This window comes from Sander vitreus, chromosome 23 (assembly GCF_031162955.1).
Source record: "Sander vitreus isolate 19-12246 chromosome 23, sanVit1, whole genome shotgun sequence".
Lineage (NCBI taxonomy): Eukaryota > Metazoa > Chordata > Actinopteri > Perciformes > Percidae > Sander > Sander vitreus.
Window position 1 is genome coordinate 14,524,387 of NC_135877.1, and position 19,676 is coordinate 14,544,062.

Sequence of the window (19,676 nt, forward strand, 5' to 3'; positions counted from 1 at the left end):
TCATATGGATTTGTCTTGTGGGTTTTGTGTATAGCTGCATTTCTTTGGTGATTACACAACTCGTGAAAAAAACAAAACAAGTCCAGACAATGAAATGAAAGTCGATCAGCTCGATGCTGAAATACCACATTACTATGTCTTTGGGGTCACAGAGGCGCTCTGTTCTGTCATTTGGTAGTCTTCTTTTTTTTTTTAACCTTTATCCAGGTAAGTCGATTGAGAACAACTTCTCATTTGCAACGACGACCTGTCACATTCACACAGTTCCACATTCATATCTGGAAGCTGCCCAGTACAACCACAGTCTGATCTGCTGGCCAGTGAGCAGCTCCACTGGAGCCATTGGGGTTAAGGGCCTTGCTCAAGGGCACCTCAGTGGTGGTAATGAGGGAGGGACAAGTGCTGCTTTTTAACTTTCCCCACCCAGATTTTATCCTGCAGGTCTGGGGATTGAACCGGTGACCTCAAGCTCGCTTCTTTAAGCTTTAGGACACCACTGCCATGAAGAAACTGCCTTTATTTAATGAAGAGCAATTTGAAAATCAATTGTTAGTCGTACTGGCTTGATGGAATTCTTAATGAGATGTATCCATGTCAACAGTATTCAACTATTTATTAGACATTCATTTATGTACAAACTTGACTTGCAAAAAAGCCTACACAGAGTTTGTTTACTGTAATTTGTGCTCCCCCCCTCCCTCTTTATCTTTGTTTATTCATGTGCACCTCATTGAGAAATTCTTCAGGGGCTATGTGGTTACATTGTAACCAAGGCTATGCTGTTAATGGCACTGTGGTATTCAGCCTATCTCGTGTCCATTTCCTTCTCACTCCACACTGTGACCCTTTCAACAAGTTCACACTGTGCGGCCTTCAAGGACTGTCAGAAATATGAATAAAATCATAGAATAAAAGTCAATAAACAAGTTGTATAGCTTACCTATGTAATAAACGTACACTTTTATTGTGTACATAGCCCGAAACAAATACATTTAATGCAAAATATATACTGTCGTCCCATTTTTAACCCAAATTCTGCCTGGTCTCTTTGACTTGGTTCATTTCTATGAGTCTACTACCTTCAAGTCTTGTTATACTTCTAAACATCGAAAACACGAGCTGCACCCAAAGGCAGCATCCGCACGAACCTGCTGTCGGACACACTGAATGCAACAAGCTTGACTGGAAAAAACGTTCACTGCTTCAGGGCTGTTGTACACTTTGATTTTACGGTAACAGCAACAAAACGAGTTTATTTTTTATTTTTATCATCGCTAACGTTGGTCTGGTGAGTATGTGCTTGGCTATAAAACGAAAACGTTAATATGTCGATGTAAATGGTTAAATGGTTGTGTATGAAGTCCTGCGCGTCAACGACGCAGGTGGATGGGATGTTGTTTTTCTTCTCAGGATGCTCGAAGCTTGCACCCCATCCTGTCAAAGGGAGGCAAGAAAGTTTGTCATAAACCGTAAAGGACCTAGCTATATGTGCCCGAGTTATATGGGCTGCTTGAGACGCCTGCAGTGGTCAAAGTCCGAAATCTCCGAGGCAGGGCATCATTCCTAGAAGAAACCATTTAAGTAACGTTAAGTGCTATAAAATCACGTTAACAGCTGGTGCCTGTTTAAACGACTGTATTTAAACAGCAAATAAAAAACACTGCAAGATATGTAACGTTAGGCTATTGGCCTACGCTAGTTAAACTGCATGTTTGCTTACTAAATTACGGATAAAACGTCGAGTGGTTCTGTTTTGTGCATTCATTAGCTAAAGTAGCTAAGTGTGGGCTGGTCACAGCTAGGTGACTTCAGGTGAGGACTGGGCAGGGGCTAATACTGTAGCTGTCATGGTCACCTCAAGTACGTATTTGCTTTCACTCCTTCACAATAGTAGTACATAAAAATGTATCTTTGGGTGCTCAAAGTATTGAAAAAAACAAAACAGAAATAGTGCCACAATACTCCATAATCCACAGAATGCATTGAGAAGAACAGAATAATTGGAACTACTTTTTCTTGAAGAAATAATCCATGTGGAACACTGAGGCACAATTATCCAGAGCAATGGGGGGACTTTATGTAAATAGATGAAACTGTTGTTTTTTTCTTCCTGATACTGTGAACACCCCAAATAAAACTCACTACCATTGTGCCTGGGCAGATGCAGTTTATCAAAACCTTGGTGAATAAAAGCAAACATATTTTGCATGGCCAGGTGCCACCTTCAGCTTTCCTTGTGTTGGCATTCTAAACTCCGGTGGATTTCTGAGGACTATGGTTAACTGCTCCTCAGATCTCTGCAGGGTAAATCCAGACAGCTAGCTAGACTATCTGTCCAATCTGAGTTTTCTGTTACACGACTAAAACAACTTTTGAACGTACACATGTACCTTCCCAAGGCTATTTTTCAGAGGCACCGTGGCTCTGCCCGGTGCTTAGTGGAACCCAAGACGATTGTGATTGGTTTAAAGAGATGCCAATAAACCAGAGCACGTTTTTCTCCCATCCCGGAATGCTGTGTGGACTAGCCAGACCCTCCTCTGCAGCGCTGTGGAGGAAGGTCTGGCAATGCGAGACTAGGTGTACCCCAATGGAGACCTTGATAGTGTGTATAGCAGAGGAAGTATCTTAGACAATAGTCAAAATGAAAAGTTCACAGTTGCAGTATATTGACATAAATGTGACATTAGCTTGTTAGTATGATTCAAGTTTTTTCCCATACTGTATACTACGTAATGATCTTCATATTGCTGTATGATCATTGGGGTTTAGGAGGAGTAATGTGAGGACATTTGAGCCTTTTTATTTTGTAGTTATCTGACTTGGAAAAGCACGCAAACTGTAAATGCGAAGGGGACTTGATGTAGCTGCTGGGATGTTGCTTTTGCTGGGACATAGGCAGCTGTATCCCTTTGGCAAACAACAACCCTATTTACCTGTCTGTCAGTGTCAGTATTTGTGTGTTTGCTGTGTTATGCTTTTATTCCATTTCATTTTCCTTTTTATGTCAGATAAGGGCTAAGACATTTGGGTTGTGGTAGCAAAGCCTGAGTATTATCAGAAGGAAAACAATTCAATTATATTCTGACCTTACATTTCAGAATCAAAAAATCAAAGTCAGTAAGTAACCCGTCACAAGGTGAATTATTTAGTCAAATGTTTGGTGTAACATTTGATTCAACATTTAACATTTATTCCTCTTTTCATTATTATATTTACTGTTATGTCATAAGATAAATGATGGAATAATGTTACATATCACAGATTGTTTAAAGAAATGTTGTATTTTCAGTGGATTTTTCATTTTCATTTTTTTTCACCTGATCGTAGAAGGTGCAATATGTAGCACAAAAAAAAATAAAAATCACAATCGAATTGTTATCGCAATATCTCCAGGGCTCCAGACTAACTTTTTGCCTTGGTTGCACTGGTGCGCCTAACTTTTTTATTTAGGTGCACCAGCACAAAATGTAGGTGCACCCAAATTTTTTCTCGCGTCGCCGTTAACGCTGAATGGGGATATAGCTCTGTATTTTTTTAACAAGTGGGCTAAATGTTCAGTTTTAAGTCAAAGCCACTTTTCACAAGCTCTTTTATTAAAACAGATTGTGATTAAAATAAAATGCAAAGCCAGGGTTTCCTTTACCAGTTTGGAAATATACAGCTGCAACACATTCAGAAAGTTATCTGAAATAAATAGCTTAGGATATATTAAAAAATATATATATCTCTGAGAAAGCTCCTTCACTTGTTTTCAACAACGATAACGGACTGATTAAAAGAGAGAGAGGACGCCCGGATAGCTCAGTTGGTATATATAGAGGTTCGACTCCGACCTGCGGCCCTCTCCTGCATGTCATTCCCCCCTCTCTCTCCCCTTTCATGTCTTCAGCTTTCCTATCAAAATAAAGCCCAAAATCTTAAAAAAAATAAAAATAAAAATAAAACCGAGAGAGAGGGAAGTGCGATGGACTGAAGCGTATGCTACTCACAGAGTGACGGCTGACTCATTATGAATGGGTCCAGCACGGGTCGAATGCGCTTTGGCGGGTCAGCCGCGTTACACACGTCTTGTGTAGGCTATGAAATGCCTGTATCGTCACTGCGCTGCATTTTTATGAACTATGATATTCTGGCCATGGGTCACATCTCTCGCCCAGGTCCAGCAGGCTCCATCTCACGCTATTACTTAACGAACTGAAGACGGTTGCATTTAATAACTTCTAATGTGTTTTTTCGCCGTGGCGGCCGCAATAACAGAGAGTTACCAGCGGAAACACTGGTACCAATACAGGTTTCCCTCTCATACTTAACAATATACAGCTGTGTTAATAACAATTAAAACTGTAGACAAATGTCAGCAGTTTGGACCGGCGGTTGTGTCTGTCTGCATGTTGCAGGGGAGCCGTGTGTGAGTGACTGGGGGCGGGGCTGTGCGGAGGAGAGATCCAAACACAGGCACGGCTTACAGAAGGAATGGGTCATGTAACGCAACATTAAACCATATCCACATAAACGACATTGCTTCGTTCGTGGAGAGGCAGCGGATGTGAGGACGTTAGGTGCACCGGTGCGACCTAGGAAAAATCTTAGTCACACCCTTACAAATTTTGGTCGCACTCTAGAGCCCTGATCTGGCAGAAAAATCTATTAGTTCAGCCCTATTGAACATTAATATGAAATTAACAATAAATACAGAAACAAATATTTACAAAATAGCTGTTTACCATGAGAAAAAAGAGGCTGAATGGATTGAGTGCAGAATGTACAAAACATATATAGTATGTACTGTATAGTATTTGGGGTTGTATGTGGAGTCTACACATTTATTTTTCACACGGTTTATTTCCCATTATCCTTTTCATGCATTGAAAAAAAATCTGCACTTTCAGAATTGCACTGGAGGAAGGAAGATGTCGGCGGCTTATAAAGACAACCAGGAGGACTGGCTGACAGTGTGTCTCAAGTACCTGCTCTTTGTTTTCAACTTTCTCTTCTGGGTAAGTGAGCGCTGTAAACGCTTTTTTTGCACTCACTAAAACCTTACAGGAAAATGCTTTACAGTGGTTACACTTTGTCACCTATTTCACTTGTGTTTAGTCTCAATGTGGTGCTCAAACAGCATTAAATAAGCTTTGAATTGAACCTCTTTTGGCTGCCAAATCATTTGGTATAACATTGACAGGTCTCACAGTGACTGTAAATATCAATAAATCATAATTTTAATATTGAGGCAAGTACAGTGATAAGGGCAAAATTTCACTTGTATTTTAGTGAAACGGCATACAACAGTTAGTGCTATAACACAGTAGAAAATGCTTCAATGTTCCTTTAAAACAACTGCAGACAGAGAGACGTTAAAGGGAAGGGGAAATGTGGAAACGGGGAGGGGATTAAGGAGAGTTCTGAGTGTGGAAAGACTGAGCTATGGACTTGGTCCAAAGTGAGTCATAGATTATTTAGGGCTTGTCAGTGTACGTTGAGGAACAGTGTGTCAAACCAGCTCTCGGCACCACACTTTTGATACTGCAATTCACTGCTAAACGTGTATGCTCTTACAGCTACTCTGAAGAGTGTCTGGGATCAATTTGAAACATTTTCAAAGTCTGAGGCAAAGAAAAGAGAGAGAGAGAGAGAGAGAGAAATAAAATGATATAAACCCATCCTAATATTGTGTTAATGTACATATAACTGTTTATTGTGTTTTGTCTGATGCTTTGGCAACATTGTTATTGAAACATTCATGCCAATAAAGCCCCTTGAATTGAATTGAATTGAAATGAAATGAATTGAACTGAGAGAGAGAGAAACCATCCGGCCCAACCAAATCATCTGCAGACAAAAAGAGAAATACATCACCTAAGAAACTACTAAACATCAAAGCAAAATGGATTGTTACTTAGCCCTAAACCGGCAGTACACAGTAGCTGAATACTCGAGAACCATATGTGACCATAGACTCAGAAAGACTCTGAGCAGGTACAGACTGAGTGGCCACACACAGACCTGGCTGCTCTGTCCACAGAGACGGGTGGAGACAGAGCAACACTTCCTGCTTCAACGTAGCACATATACAGACATTAAAACAGAGTTCTTTAGGAAAATGAAATGGAAACGCACCGTAGAAGCAGCGAGGTATGTGTCACAGCCTAAGAAACAACCAGCACAACAACACATGACATCTGTAGTTCACCTCCTCACAGTTTACTCTGCCTTCTCATTTAGTCCTCTACTTCATGTGTTTCTCATGTCTTGTTTGTTTGTCTTTGTTTACTTCCTTACATTTGACACTATTGTTTTTCTGACATTCAGAGAGCTCTGTCACCACCTTGAAATTCATCCCTTGAATAATCACGTTGCCTCCCTCTCCTCCTTGGCCCACAGGCTCTACTCTATAGTTTTACTCACATCACTTTTATAGACCTTTATTTTTTTGTTATAACATGCATCAGTCTTGGGGACAGTACATGTTTTGTGATGACATTGCTGGCTTTTCACCTCATTTTTTGTTTGTTTTATATTAACAAGGAGCGGTATGCAAAAGGTTTAGCTGGTCATCTTGCTTAATATCAAATTGATCCACTTTGATATTGATGCAGCGGATTGGATTTATGCATCCCTACTAAATAGGATTGTTAAGGATTTGTATTAAATAATTGGTTTTGATACTGGACTAGGATGTGATAAATGTAAACTGCTTTGGCATCTTCATGCCAAGTCCAAGCCATGGCAGTTTAAAACATTTGATAAGTATATCGTTTTTTTTGTTAATACTGCGTCCCACGTTGGGCGCCCTGGTTTATATTATTTAAAAAATGGGAATTTATAATTCAGTGGAACTTGCAAATCTTACTTGTTATAAATAAAATAAATGTCCTAAATATGCTAATAGTTAGGAAGAGTTATCTCCCGCAGGCCCGTGTTTACCCAAGTGGTACTCCTTGCTTGGGCATGTGTTGTTTTGAGTAGTTTGTGGATCTTGCTTTTGACGGAAATGGAATGGGAGGATGAAGGGGAGAGACTCTCTGAGGCATTTCCTCTCCATCCGCTTTTGAAACTGATGATAGAAACAGATCCTGGACGCCACCCTGAGTCTCTTATCCAGGATTGTTTGTAAGGAAGTGGTCATTATGCCCTGACTTGACCATTGAACCCCCACTGCTCCTATGATTAGGACTCTAGAGTCGCTACTCGCTCCGAAGCTAATCGCGTCACTCTCTCACTTTCTCCCTCGCTCTATCACACACTCCCCACACACACACACACACACATATGCCGGCTCGACGCACACACCAAGTATAAACATCAGGCCACTTACGTAGGCTACGGCGAAAGCTCTGCGTGGGGCCTCCGCAGAACCAGAAATCAAGCTTTATCCTGGCCCCTTCTCACCGTTTTCTATTTCCTCTCTTTTCTTTCTAATGCCCCCTTTCACTCACCCACTGTCCTTTCATGTTGCATTTTGTGACTCATCTGAAAGCATTGAACTCACTTCCTGTTTGCCGTTTCCTGCCCTGTAAAGTGCCTGTTTGTCTTTTACTTGTCTTTCTTTAGGAGTGAATCGACATGGCACACTCAGTGTGTCTTCCTTTCTCTGTTCAAGTCACCCATATCTCCTCTTTCTCCTTTTTATGACTCATACCTTTTCACCATGCTTTTATTGTGCCTTTTATCATGTCTTTCCATCTTGTGTTCCTTCTCTGAAAGCTTTTGCTACACCCATATTAGTTGTATATCTTACCTCATCTTTGCAGCCTAATGTCATTTTTACCCCACCACCTCCGTTCTCTCTTCCTTTACAGGTGGGTGGAGCAGCTGTTTTGGGCGTAGGAGTCTGGACTCTGGTGGAGAAAAGTGACTACTTGAGTCTGCTGGCCTCCAGCACTTTTGCTGTGTCGGCATATATCCTCATCCTGGCCGGCGGCCTGGTGGTGGTTACGGGCTTCTTGGGGTGTTGTGCTGTCATCCGAGAGCAGAAGAGCTGTCTGTCCACGGTGAGACCGGGGACCCATGGAGGGGGGTTTGACTGAGGTTGTTGTAAATGGTATGTTATGTACATGTGATGACGGAATGTGAATTTTGACAGATTTGCAATAGTGCTTATTTAAAATCTCTACATTTTGGATGCCTTTACAGAAATATTATTTTGTTTGCACATATATTTGCATTTACAAGTAACTATTTAAGATATGTCATCAAAAATGCAAAGCAGAGTCGTTTACTCTAAAATGCTTAGGTGCAGGTAACAGTTATTTCTTAAATACCCTGGAGAAAGTAGCTGCACTGCAACTGAACAGTGGCCAGCAACAGAAGACTGCAGTTTTACTGGGCAGCAGCTTTTATAATTATTTATAATGCAGGGTTCTGCTGCACTGCTAGCAAAACATGGACAAGTTTGTGTGAGGACTGCCAAGTAAACATAAAGCAGACGATGAAGCCACACCAAACAACTTCCAGAACAAAGACAAAAAAATATGTAGTGCCAGGGCGCGGGACTGATATTTACTACACTTACTCACTCATTTACTCACACTACACTAAATATCAAATTTAAGTATATAATTAATACATCTCTGTAGTGCAGACTCTGTACTACACACTACACTAAATATTAAATTTAAATAATTAATAAATAACCAGCTTTTCAAAATAACAGTTGCAATGTCGTTTAAACAAGAGAAGAAAGCCTCACTGATGTCAAGAACAGGACAGAGAAACATATATAAATGTTCTCTGCCTGCCGTATGCCAACGCTCCGGTAAGTCCACTCACCCCGTCTCTGCCCGGGCATGCCCCAGCTGCCTCACATTTGTTGACAAACTCCGACGCACACGCAACGGTGAAATGGCGATTTATCCCTTTAAATGTGAATAAATGACAGTTACACTCACCACCAGCAAATGCTCTTTCCGTTGTGATTGGTGGTATCTTTACAACTCGCCTGTGTTGATGCGACTTGCGGTTATATATATGTGTGTGTGTGTGTGTGTATATATATATATATATATATATATATATATATATATATATATATATATAAAAAAATTTTTTTTTGAAGACTCAGTTAAGGCGGCATGCGCGTGTTGTTAAGGCGGGCCGCCTAAACTGCAAAGTGCTGCGGGAAACCCTGGTAATAATGTCTGCTCTAAACACGCCACACAGCTGACATGCTCACGCAACGCAGCCAGTGTGTAGCCGGCCTTAGTCGCAAATGCAAGTGATGATCGACAGTTCAATCTAAGGAGCCTGATTCGACTACCAATTGTTGTCTCACCTCTGCACAACTACTACTACATAACCACTATGCAACAACATAAAATACATTCTCTCCCTGGTCTGTCTCTGGATGCTGACAAATGGCTCTGACAGGGACCTCATTATTTTACAGAGACAGGGCCCAGTGTGAGAGAGGCAGGCGGGAGGTTAACGGTCACTGCCGCAGGACTATTTATAGGTCTATCTAAAAAGGTAGATGTGTAGAGGATTCAGAGTCTGTGTTGCATTTTGGTTGAATACCAACTGTATTGATGTGGTATTTATAGAGGTTGAGTGATGTGTGTGTGTGTGTGTGTGTGTGTGTGTGTGTGTGTGTGTGTGTGTGTGCATGCGTGTGTGTAAAAAGCGGTGAAGTTAGCATTTTGTGTGGGCAGCAGGCACACAGAGACTGAAGTGTTTTTTGAAATCTTGTAACCAAGAGATACCGAGCAGGCTGTGTTTCTGCCTGACATGATAACTGCAAAACAGAAGCCAACATTTGCTAAAGTGTCTTTATATATTAATACAGTGAGATTATTTTCCCCCTGCGGCTGTTTGTTTTAGACAGTAGTTTGCCATCACTTGGTTTCCGAAGTCTAAGTTTCCTGTGTGTCAGAGCGCCCTGAATGTGCAGGCAATCTGTTTGCTACACAGTTTATACATAACAATGTTCTGCGTTTCAGGACATACAATAGTGCTTCCACTATAAAGCTAACAACTAGAGCCATCATGTTTATTTTTCATTGACATTTTAGTTTTTAGCTGCTGAGGTATTGTTCTTTGGTTTTAGTTAATTACACCAATCTGATGTCTGATCCATTATCTTCCTTGTTTTCCCAAGCAATACTGTGGTGGATTCATATTTAAATCACCTTGACTTAGTTTTAGTTGGGATGGTGTTTTGAAGTTAATTATGATACATAATATAACTTGTTTCAAGCAGCATGCGGAGCTCTTTAAAAGATGCCCAAGAGAAATCTGATTCTACAGCCTGTTAAATTGATTTCTGGGTTGTCTCTTTTTGTGCATCATTGCCATCTGTGTTAGCAGTGACAGATGCAGCACAATGACAGTTGATGGAAGTCTTTATTGAACCGTCACGAGTGCGAGCAACTTTCTTAAATGAGTTAGTTCAGCAAGTGACTGTTTTGATGACCATGAAGCTGAAATGTCTGGATTAAGGTGACTTCTTTTGCCTAATTTATTGAATTGCTTCCTCCTGTGCTCTCTCTCTGTCCTGTTTGTCATTGACAGTATTTCTTCTGCCTCCTGTTTATCTTCTTGATTGAACTGGTGGCTGGAGTACTGGCTTATGTCTATTACCAGAGGGTAAGTCAAAATGTTCTAATATTTTAGGTAGCCAATATAATATAAGATGCACACAGGCATTGAGGGGGTTTTGCTGAGAGAATGTTTTAATTGTTTTTTAAGTTTGAGTGCTACAGATTGTGTGGGCCCTCTGGCTGTGTGTTGACGGGCTCTTTCTGCAAAATACTTAAAGCTCTGCAGTGAAACTCCTTAAACAGTGTTGTAAAATAGAGACTGAAAATGCTACTAAGAGTTTTTATTACCTTTGTTACCTCTTACCATCTCAGAATAGGCCATCTGAGATTTTTGATGACTAAGTTCAGAAACTGAACAGTTGCTATGTAGGGCCACAGACTCCGGGGCATCATTATATGCTTTGAGGATGTTGGCAATGCCATGTGCCTAGTAATTAATCAATATGGATACCCCCATTTGTTTGCTGTGTTGTCTTGGCTCGTGGAACCCCTTGATGTAAGTGCAGTCAACTGACTTTATTTCTCGTTTTTTCATCATTTATTCCCTAGTTGTCTTTTTTTCCAAGGACACGGATGATGATGAGTCGCTGGCGAAACTACATTAGATCTTTTAGCATTGCTTTTTTTTGCTGCTCTTTCTTTTATATGTGTATGTGGTTTGTCACTGTTTTCCACCTCCACTGAGCATAATGTTCAGTGTCTGGAGTTTATCTAACACAGAGTTCTGAGGATCTTTAAAGTGCTCATATTATGCTCATTTTAGGTTCATAATTGTATTTTGAGGTTGTACCAGAATAGGTTTACATAGTTTAATTTTCAAAAAAACAACATATTTTTGTTGTACTGCACATTGCTGCAGCTCCTCTTTTCACCCTGTGTGTTGAGCTCTCTGTTTTAGCTACAGAGTGAGGCATCGCACTTCTATCCCATCTTTGTTGGGAGGCGCACATGCGCAGTAGCTAGGTAAGGATCACATCAGCTAGCTGTTTGTTTCTACAACTTCAGTCAGTACAAGGCAGGATTAGCCGGGAGACTTTTCCTAAACGAGGGCACACTTCCAACTTTGGGTGGAATACCTGCAGAACAGGGACATGTAAGTAGTAGTAGTTCTTTTGTAGATTATGGTGAACTAGTGTGTGTTGTAGCAGTGTTTTGCCATTGAGAATGAGTTAGCATGCTAGCATGCTACGGTTAGCCACCTCGTCTTGGCTACTGATGTAGAAAGCCGTGCAGGTTTTGAACAGCTCACCCGGAGACTGAAGGCAGAAGACATCCAGAAACCCGTATCTCACTCAAAACAGCATGGATGGGTTTTTTCCAAGTTTGTATGTGTGTGGAAGCACCAGAGACACAAAATAACACCCCAAATCCCAGAAAAAAAGTGATTTTTTTTTTTATTTTTTTCATAATATGTGCACGTTAACTCACAAACATCTGCCTGTCATTCAGCTAGGACTGCAAAGAGCACCATGCTATCTGAAAGCTCAGAGATTTATTATAATGGAAAAGGGTTCAGCACAGGATAGAATCACTTTAGAGATAATAAAGGGCTTTCATTCTCTCTCTCTCTTGTTGTCTCTCCTGTGTGCGTGTATACATACACACACACACACACACACACACACACACACATACACACACATCAAAGGCTGTGTTTAAAGTCTCTTTTTTGCAATGTATTTTTCATCTGACTTTTCAATTGCAGCTCTCACAAATGCATGGGAATTGCTACCTGTCTATCTTGTCTTAATCCACCCCCTCTCTCACTTTTGTCAAGCTGATCATTTCAACACTCTCATCTTTGAAATGTCTTTGCTCCTGCACATTTTTGCATTTGATGTTTTCCATGTGTAATAAATAAGTTGTTTGTGTCTGCTGTCTGTCTCTTTCTTCCTCATTTCCAGCTGAGTGAGGAGCTGAAGCAGCATCTCAACCAGACTATGAAAGATAACTACGCCCAGCCAGGGAAGGAGGCCATCACATTAGCTGTGGACAGACTACAACAGGACGTATGGACTGTATTTACAAAAGCTTCTGAGGCGTTGTTTTGTTGTTGTTGGTTTATGTGAGATTATATGCTACACTTTTCTTCAGCTAGCATACATAGTACGTATAGTCACACTTTGTTATAAATGTGTTTTTCATGACTCAGTCTGCAGCTAGCATATACGAAGTAGTTTTAAATGATGCTGAAAATTCAGAAGAAGAAATTGCTCATAGCTCTGTGTTATCCTTTGGGGTTTGCTCAATGTATTGCTCCCAAAATGACTAGTGAAATACCCAGAGCTAAAGTCATTTTGTCCAAATCCCTGCAAGGAAAGTAAACCACTCCCTTCAGTTGCAGGAAGTTTATAGAATAATGATTTGAGCCAAACAAGTATATCAAAGAAGATGGGCTTTTCTAACAGTGTGTGACATCATGAAACCAAACCTTTTGCTTTCCTCTCTCTGCCTCTCCAGTTCAAGTGCTGTGGCAGCAACAACTCCCATGATTGGATGGTGAGTGTGTACATTTCATCAAAGCAGGCCGAAGACAGGGTGGTCCCTGACAGCTGCTGTAAGACTATCACCCTTCACTGTGGCAAGAGAGACCACCCCTCCAACATCTACAAGGTGGAGGTTAGTGCACTACACACTTCTGGGGGGGGTTAGCTTTAAAGCTTTAAATGCCGTGACTTGGCAGCGTTGCATTTCCCCCGACTCATTTCCTGGTTCTACTTCTCCATAAACAACCTGAAATCAAGGAGAGGGTTAACTTTTCCTGCCATGTCCCACCATGGTCAGAAAACACAGGGGAGACACTTTGTTTCTCTCACTAGGACTCTAGAGTCGCTACTCGCTCCGAAGCTAATCGTCGTCACTCTCTCACTTTCTCCCTCGCTCTATCACCCACTCCCCACACACACACACACACAGACACACACACACACATGACGGCTCGACGCACACACCAACGCACAAGTATAAGCTTCAGGCCACTTACGTAGGCTACGGCGAAAGCTCTGCGTGGAGCCTCCTCAGAACCATAAATCACGTTGCATTTATGGAATTCTCTATTGATTGACAAATATATTCACTGGGCAATGCTTGCTGCCATAAGACTATCACAAGAGTACTTTTGAGATTTTCCAATGTACTGATATTTCCCTACTTGAACTAAAATAGTTACAGAAACAGAGAAAACACTGTAGTTTGATGCTTTTCTCTGATAAAAGCCTCTGAGCCGCCGAGTTATCCCCCTGCTAGCGTTAGCACCCAACAGGCTTAAACAGGGCAAGTTTTAAACGTGTTTTTAGCCTCTAATCTGCTCGAAATGTCATTATAAGTGCCTACCGATGTGCAGTGATTCCTTCCGAGGGAACACAGCAAATTTGACTGGAATATTGGATTGTATGAGTTTGACAATCGACTAGTGTGGACTTGACCGGAAAACAGGAAATTAACAGAGGTATGTGCACTGGCTGGATTAACACAACTTTTATGCCTTTCTGTCACATGTACTGCAGTCACATTCGCTGTGTTCCCTCGGAAGGAATCACTGCACATGGGTAGGCACTTGTAATGACATTTCAAACATGTTTAGAGGCTTAAAACACGTTTAAAACTTGCCCTGTTTAAGCCTGTTGGGTGCTAACGCTAGCAGGAGGATAACACGGTGTAGGCAGCACCGATTGTTTTCGTTTTTTTGCTACTGCCAGCACTCCAAATTTCCAAACAACAGAGCTATCTGTTGAAATTGACCGGAATTCTCCTTTTAATACTGTAGCTATTTGTACAGGGGTGTTTATTATCTATTAAATTATTTTAACTTTCAGCCTTTGACTTTGCAGGGTGGTTGCATCACGAAGCTGGAGCAGTTTCTAGCCGAACACCTCTTGATCATTGGTGCTGTGGGAATAGGAGTGGCTTGTCTGCAGGCAAGTAAAATATGATATGTACGTAGTTCAGATAGTTGTTGGAGAACAAGTATACAATTCAGTCTTCAGTCTTCGTCCTGAACAAACTGTGCTGTATATAAGCCCAATTATTATTTTAGCAAAAAGTATATCCTGCTTTTATCTCTGTGTATGAATGCTGCCCTTTGTTTAAAAAAAAGAAAAAAAAAAAGAAAAAAAAAACCCAGTCGGATGGGTTTTAGTCTTCTCATCATTGAAAATATACCATCACAGGTCAACAACCTCTAAATGGACATTTCTTTTCATCTCACTCGAGTCTCTCAGTCATCATTATCTGATTTTTGTCCCAGCCCGAGATGGACGCAAGCTTTTAAGCCACACAGAGGCCAAGGAGGCATACAGGGTTGCTTTTTTTTCTATAATTCTGTGCTGGCTGAGAGTCCACTTGTAGCTCTGTACCATCTCTTTGTAAATTAACTTGAGGGAAACTTGAGACCAAACAAACCTGCATTGATTCTTTCCAGTGGTCTTTGTATGACTGATATGCCCTTCAAATATCTACCATTTTACATGCTGTTCTCGGGCTGAAGAGTTTTAATCAGGAAAACGGTAACTGAGAATGAGGCCAGACGTGCTGCTGACATAAGGCCAGAACTTCTCTACTGTAACAATAGAGGCTTGCAACAGCAAAAGCGGAGAGATCACCATTCTTTGACAAAAACATTTAAAAATAAAGCTGTAAAGATCGTTTTTCGTCCCTAAAAGATCTGAGGGGATTATGCTGAACATATAGATGAGGTACTAAATATATATAAAACACACCTGAGGAAATGGATGTAAAAGCCAAAGTGCTATGTGAGCCTGTGTAGTGTGATTTAACACGTTTCAATCCAAGCATGTTTGCTTTCCTTTCATACTGTAGGCTTACTGTACGTCTTGTCTTTGTCAACTGTTTTAGTCTGTCTTAATGTTGGTACACTTCCCTGCCTCTAGAACCTGTCAGACTGACTGAAATAATGTAGATTTGTTGAGATTCGTGTTAATTCAGACTAGCTGTAGTTTGTTTTGTCAATTTACACGTGTGTCTTGTGTACAACACTAACATGTCTATGGTGAATTGTACTGTATGTTTTTATCTCCGTGTGTGTGTGTGTGTGTGTGTGTGTGTGTGTGTGTGGTGTCACTGTAGCTGGCTGGGGCTTTCTTGACAGCCTGCTTTATCTATCTACTCTATAAAGAAGAGGAAGAGAACTTCGGTACATTGTGATTTAGCCCTAGAGCAACTTTGTGGTTTAATCAACTGGAGAGACAAGGTTGGAAGGCATTGTGGAAATTTGATATCTAACTGCATGTTTGTCCTTGTGTGTTTGTCCGCTCTGTGTTAAATGTGAAATATCTGGGCTACGTGTATAACAAATGAACGTATTTATGTTCTTACATGGTCTTTTGCTGAGCGTGATGCATGCAGCTGCCTGGCTTTGGCTGTACTTTGCAGATTGTTGCTCTGTATATTGTGATAATGGGCTGTTGTGGCTGATAAAGGTCAAACGCATCATGAGAATGGTTTGATTAATTAATTAAACTGCTTTTGCACAATGAATGTAATTAGCTAGAGTCATGTTCTGTATCTTAAAACAGAAGTGCCTCATTCCCTAAAGTACCAGCGCTCACAAGAAAAGACAAAACGCCTACTGTACTTGCTGTACATTTCTGTTTGCAGTTTAACTTCAAATTGAAACCTTATTACCTTATAGCTTCACTATATTTTAATAATAAGATGGTAACAAGTCGTGGGATGGATTTGGTATGCAATTTTTAGATGATTCTAATTTATTCTGATAGTTACAAAAGTTGGTAGCAGGAGTATTTACCTTACCTCAATTTGCTGTTTCTTTTTTTAAATTCAGACACCTACAGTACTAGTACATCATCATTCAAGAAAAGCGTGAGTGTTGTTGCTATAGTTACTTGCGATGTAAAATAGATTAGGCTGTCATGAACATTGAGTTACTTTAATAGTGATTCGGAATGACTGTAACTCTGTTTGGGGTTCCCAGATAAGATTTTTAACAAACACCTGCCATTCAACACTTTACACTGTTACTTTAATTGCTTTGTTGTATCAATATCCACTTTCTTCTGAAATTAGGCTTCAACAAAACAAAAAAGTAGAGGGACTGTTTTTTTCACTTTTTCCTTTCATGGCATGGTTCTCTGAGCCAAAATATCACGCTTCTATATTCCATTACTGGTAGTGGTGGAGAAGTGGGAAACAAAAATCAGAAACTTGGCTGAAGAGAGATTGTGATATTGTGACATTGTGTATTATTGACATTGTGAGTCAATAATACACTATGCTGACTCCCTCGATAAGGCTTTCTCAGAGGGCTTTTAGAGACTCTAAGATTGAATCTGGGCACTTGCCTGTTTATCCATCAAGCTTGGCAGGCCCAGTGGCTTCAGTCAATATCGGTTCCTGCTGTTCTTCCTTTTATTTTTGGACCATTTCTATAGTATAGTGATTCTGTAAGTCATGTCTCGTTGATTCTTCAAAGTACTGCGTACACCTGTGTCTTTAGCCCGATGCCAAGAGATTACAGCATCGCATCATGTCTTTATAAACGTAGAAACCTGCACATGAATTTTTAACTTAATTATGTAATCAGACAAATTGTTGGACACAATCCTTTCAACGATTATTTTTATAGTCGATTCATCTTTTGATTATTTTCTCGATTCATCGATTAGTTGTTTGGTCTATAAAATGTCAGAAAATGGTGGAAAATGTCGATCAGTGTTTCCCAAAAGCCCAAGATGACGTCCTCAAATGACTTGTTTTGTCCACAACTCAAAGATATTCAGTTTACTGTCACAGAGGAGAGAAGAAACTAGACAATATTCACATTTAAGAAGCTGGAATCAAAGAATTTTTACTTTTGTCTTAAAAAATTACTCAAACTGACTAATCGATTATCAAAATTGATTAATTTAAAAGTTGACAACTTATCGATTCATCTTTGCAGCTCTACATTCCTTTTTTAGCCATTACAATGTTACTTTAGATTGCTTTGAATAATCGTCAGTCTAAGCCCAAATTTAATAGTATTCATGTACAGTAGTAGTGTTATTTGTGATGAATATTTGTGCATAAATCTTCTTGTTGACCCCACCCCCAACGCGTTATCTCATATCTGCTTGTGCAAGCCTGTGCACACACATGCTTCTTGCTGCAATAATGGCTGCTTGACTCCTGCCATCCCCATAGTAACCAGCTACATACCTTCCAGCAGGTCTCTAATCCCCATCACCTTTAACCCCTCTCTATCCCCACAGTCAATAGCATTCCAGCTTCCTGCAGTCTCCCGTGGTGCCATGGAGCAGCACTTTTTGACCTACCACTTCCTGTTTTCAGGTCTGTGGCATGGTGTTCACCAGCTGCTTGTACAAAAGGATCAAGATGGACCCTTACTGAGCACGCCAGGCCCCCCAACACACCATCCTCAACAGGCAGATGGAACAATGACCTGCTGACACCTTAACTTCAACCTCTGAATCTTGAACTCTGACCTGGTGATCGAAGCCAAGTGCACAGACACGTTCCAGGTCACCCAGATTGCAGACCAACCAGGCTGATTTGTGGTTCCTCTTGTACAGTATTGTACTCGCGTTACAAAGTAGTTTGATCCAGGCTCATACATTTCTGGTACCTGACTCTGATCTCGGCCTACTGGAACATGTCTGTTTGCGTCATTGCCTTGGCTTGGATGCATGCTTTAGTTTGAGCAGGACAAAAGAAAGGGACGTGCATAGTCATAATGCATCCTACTCTGTTTAGCTAATGATGATCCAAATTGATTCATCATGTTTTCACTGTGCAGAGAGACAGGTCATTTTTGGTTTGGTTGTATATTATGTAAACACAATGTGCCTCTTTCACCCTTCTGCTGGTAAATGATTATGTATTAATTCTGTGCCTGAAATCTTAAAGGGAGCTGACAAAGCACTGATAAGCGGCAGCAAATGAAATCTAGTTTACTATCTTTTATATTTGTAGTTATGTCTATATTCCTGAAAATAGCAGCACTGAATGTTGAACTGTAGGGTAGTTATTACAATTAAGTGTATGGCTACAAACATGAAGACATTCTCAGACGGTCTAATAATTAAAGGAAAAAGTGAAATCCCTTTTCTTAAATGGTTGTCCGATCCCTGAATTTATAACTCCACCTAGTGGTTGGCACTGGTCATATACTATACTGTGTAATATTTAAACTACAGTACATGCCATACTTTAGAATTTTGCAGTACATCAAAATCAGCTATTTATCTTAATGCGTGACACTCAAGATGATTATACATGTCAGATGGATATAACATTAACAAACATTGCCTTCTGTGAATATTAGACATATTTATATCCGTTCCTTGACACACTGAGGTTTCATTATCTACAGTGAAGAAGATGAAGCTTTGTAAGGAGAGCTTAAGCATGGACGATGTTGTTGCACTGCCTAATCTATCACTTGCCACCACTTTTCCTGTAGCTATTACTCGTGGAACAATGAGTGGCCACTCTACTGCAGAGGTGCTAAGACTTGTCTTAGCTGTGTGGATTATAAAGTAAGAGAAATACATACTCTGTGGATATAGTTGTTTCTGTTTCGAAGATCAAAAAGTTAAATATCTGTTTGACATTTTTTATATCGTTTGCAATAATACAACACCATTGCCAAGACTCTTATAAAGTGATCTCCTTGGATTTGTGTTTGTTTTTGCCACCCCTGATTGACTTACAAATGAAGGGTGCTAATGTATGTAGATGGTTGTTTATGAGATGATGATATATGACATTGGCATGTGCTCCATCTACTGACTGTGCTTTTCAAAATATTGATATGAAACACATAAATAAATGTTTAAATACGGCATTGCATTGTGTTAATGAAAGACAAATATTTAAGAGTTGTTTTAGACCGTCAGCTATGATGCCGTGATTGTTGTTTGTTTGGCAGTGCTCTAGTTGATGAGATTATGATCATGGTGGCATTATGTCAAGTTCAGTCAGTTTATTTCCCTGAGAAAGAATCATATGTTTGTCCCAGAGGGCTGGAGAATGTATGCAGACTATGAAATTTCTCCATGGACTCAAATATTTTAGGGTTCTGTCAGCTGGAGTAGTTAACCACTAGAGGGAGACAAAGATCTTCTGTTTGCAGTAGATACAGGATTGTAATCCAATGTC

At 40.4% G+C, this 19,676-nt stretch overlaps 1 protein-coding gene across 4 annotated transcripts; it reads left to right on the forward strand.

Annotated features, from left to right (window-relative positions):
* Positions 1-1,129: 1,129 nt before the first annotated feature.
* Positions 1,130-19,360, forward strand: tspan11 (tetraspanin 11). Of its 4 annotated transcripts, none has more exons than XM_078242671.1 (9): positions 1,130-1,232; positions 4,893-5,000; positions 7,803-7,994; positions 10,510-10,584; positions 12,443-12,547; positions 12,999-13,157; positions 14,369-14,455; positions 15,624-15,747; positions 17,847-19,360. In XM_078242671.1, exons 2-8 carry the CDS (start codon positions 4,914-4,916, stop codon positions 15,699-15,701), a joined length of 783 nt encoding a protein of 260 aa, XP_078098797.1. In that variant the 5' UTR covers positions 1,130-1,232; positions 4,893-4,913; the 3' UTR covers positions 15,702-15,747; positions 17,847-19,360. The 4 variants fall into 4 exon arrangements, with proteins under 4 accessions (XP_078098797.1, XP_078098796.1, XP_078098795.1 ...); XM_078242670.1 differs by having other exon boundaries at positions 1,131-1,288; XM_078242668.1 differs by lacking the exon at positions 1,130-1,232 and adding an exon at positions 4,506-4,781.
* The last annotated feature ends 316 nt before the right edge of the window (positions 19,361-19,676 follow it).

What these genes read in the sequence shown, in the direction of transcription:
- tspan11 (XM_078242668.1), top strand. Translation starts at nt 4,677, where the DNA reads ATGAAATTAACAATAAATACAGAAACAAATATTTACAAAATAGCTGTT. An exon ending in TGGACAGACTACAACAGGAC is followed by an intron (nt 12,548 to 12,998) that starts GTATGGACTGTA and finishes CTGCCTCTCCAG; the next exon opens with TTCAAGTGCTGTGGCAGCAA. An exon ending in TAGGAGTGGCTTGTCTGCAG is followed by an intron (nt 14,456 to 15,623) that starts GCAAGTAAAATA and finishes GTGTCACTGTAG; the next exon opens with CTGGCTGGGGCTTTCTTGAC.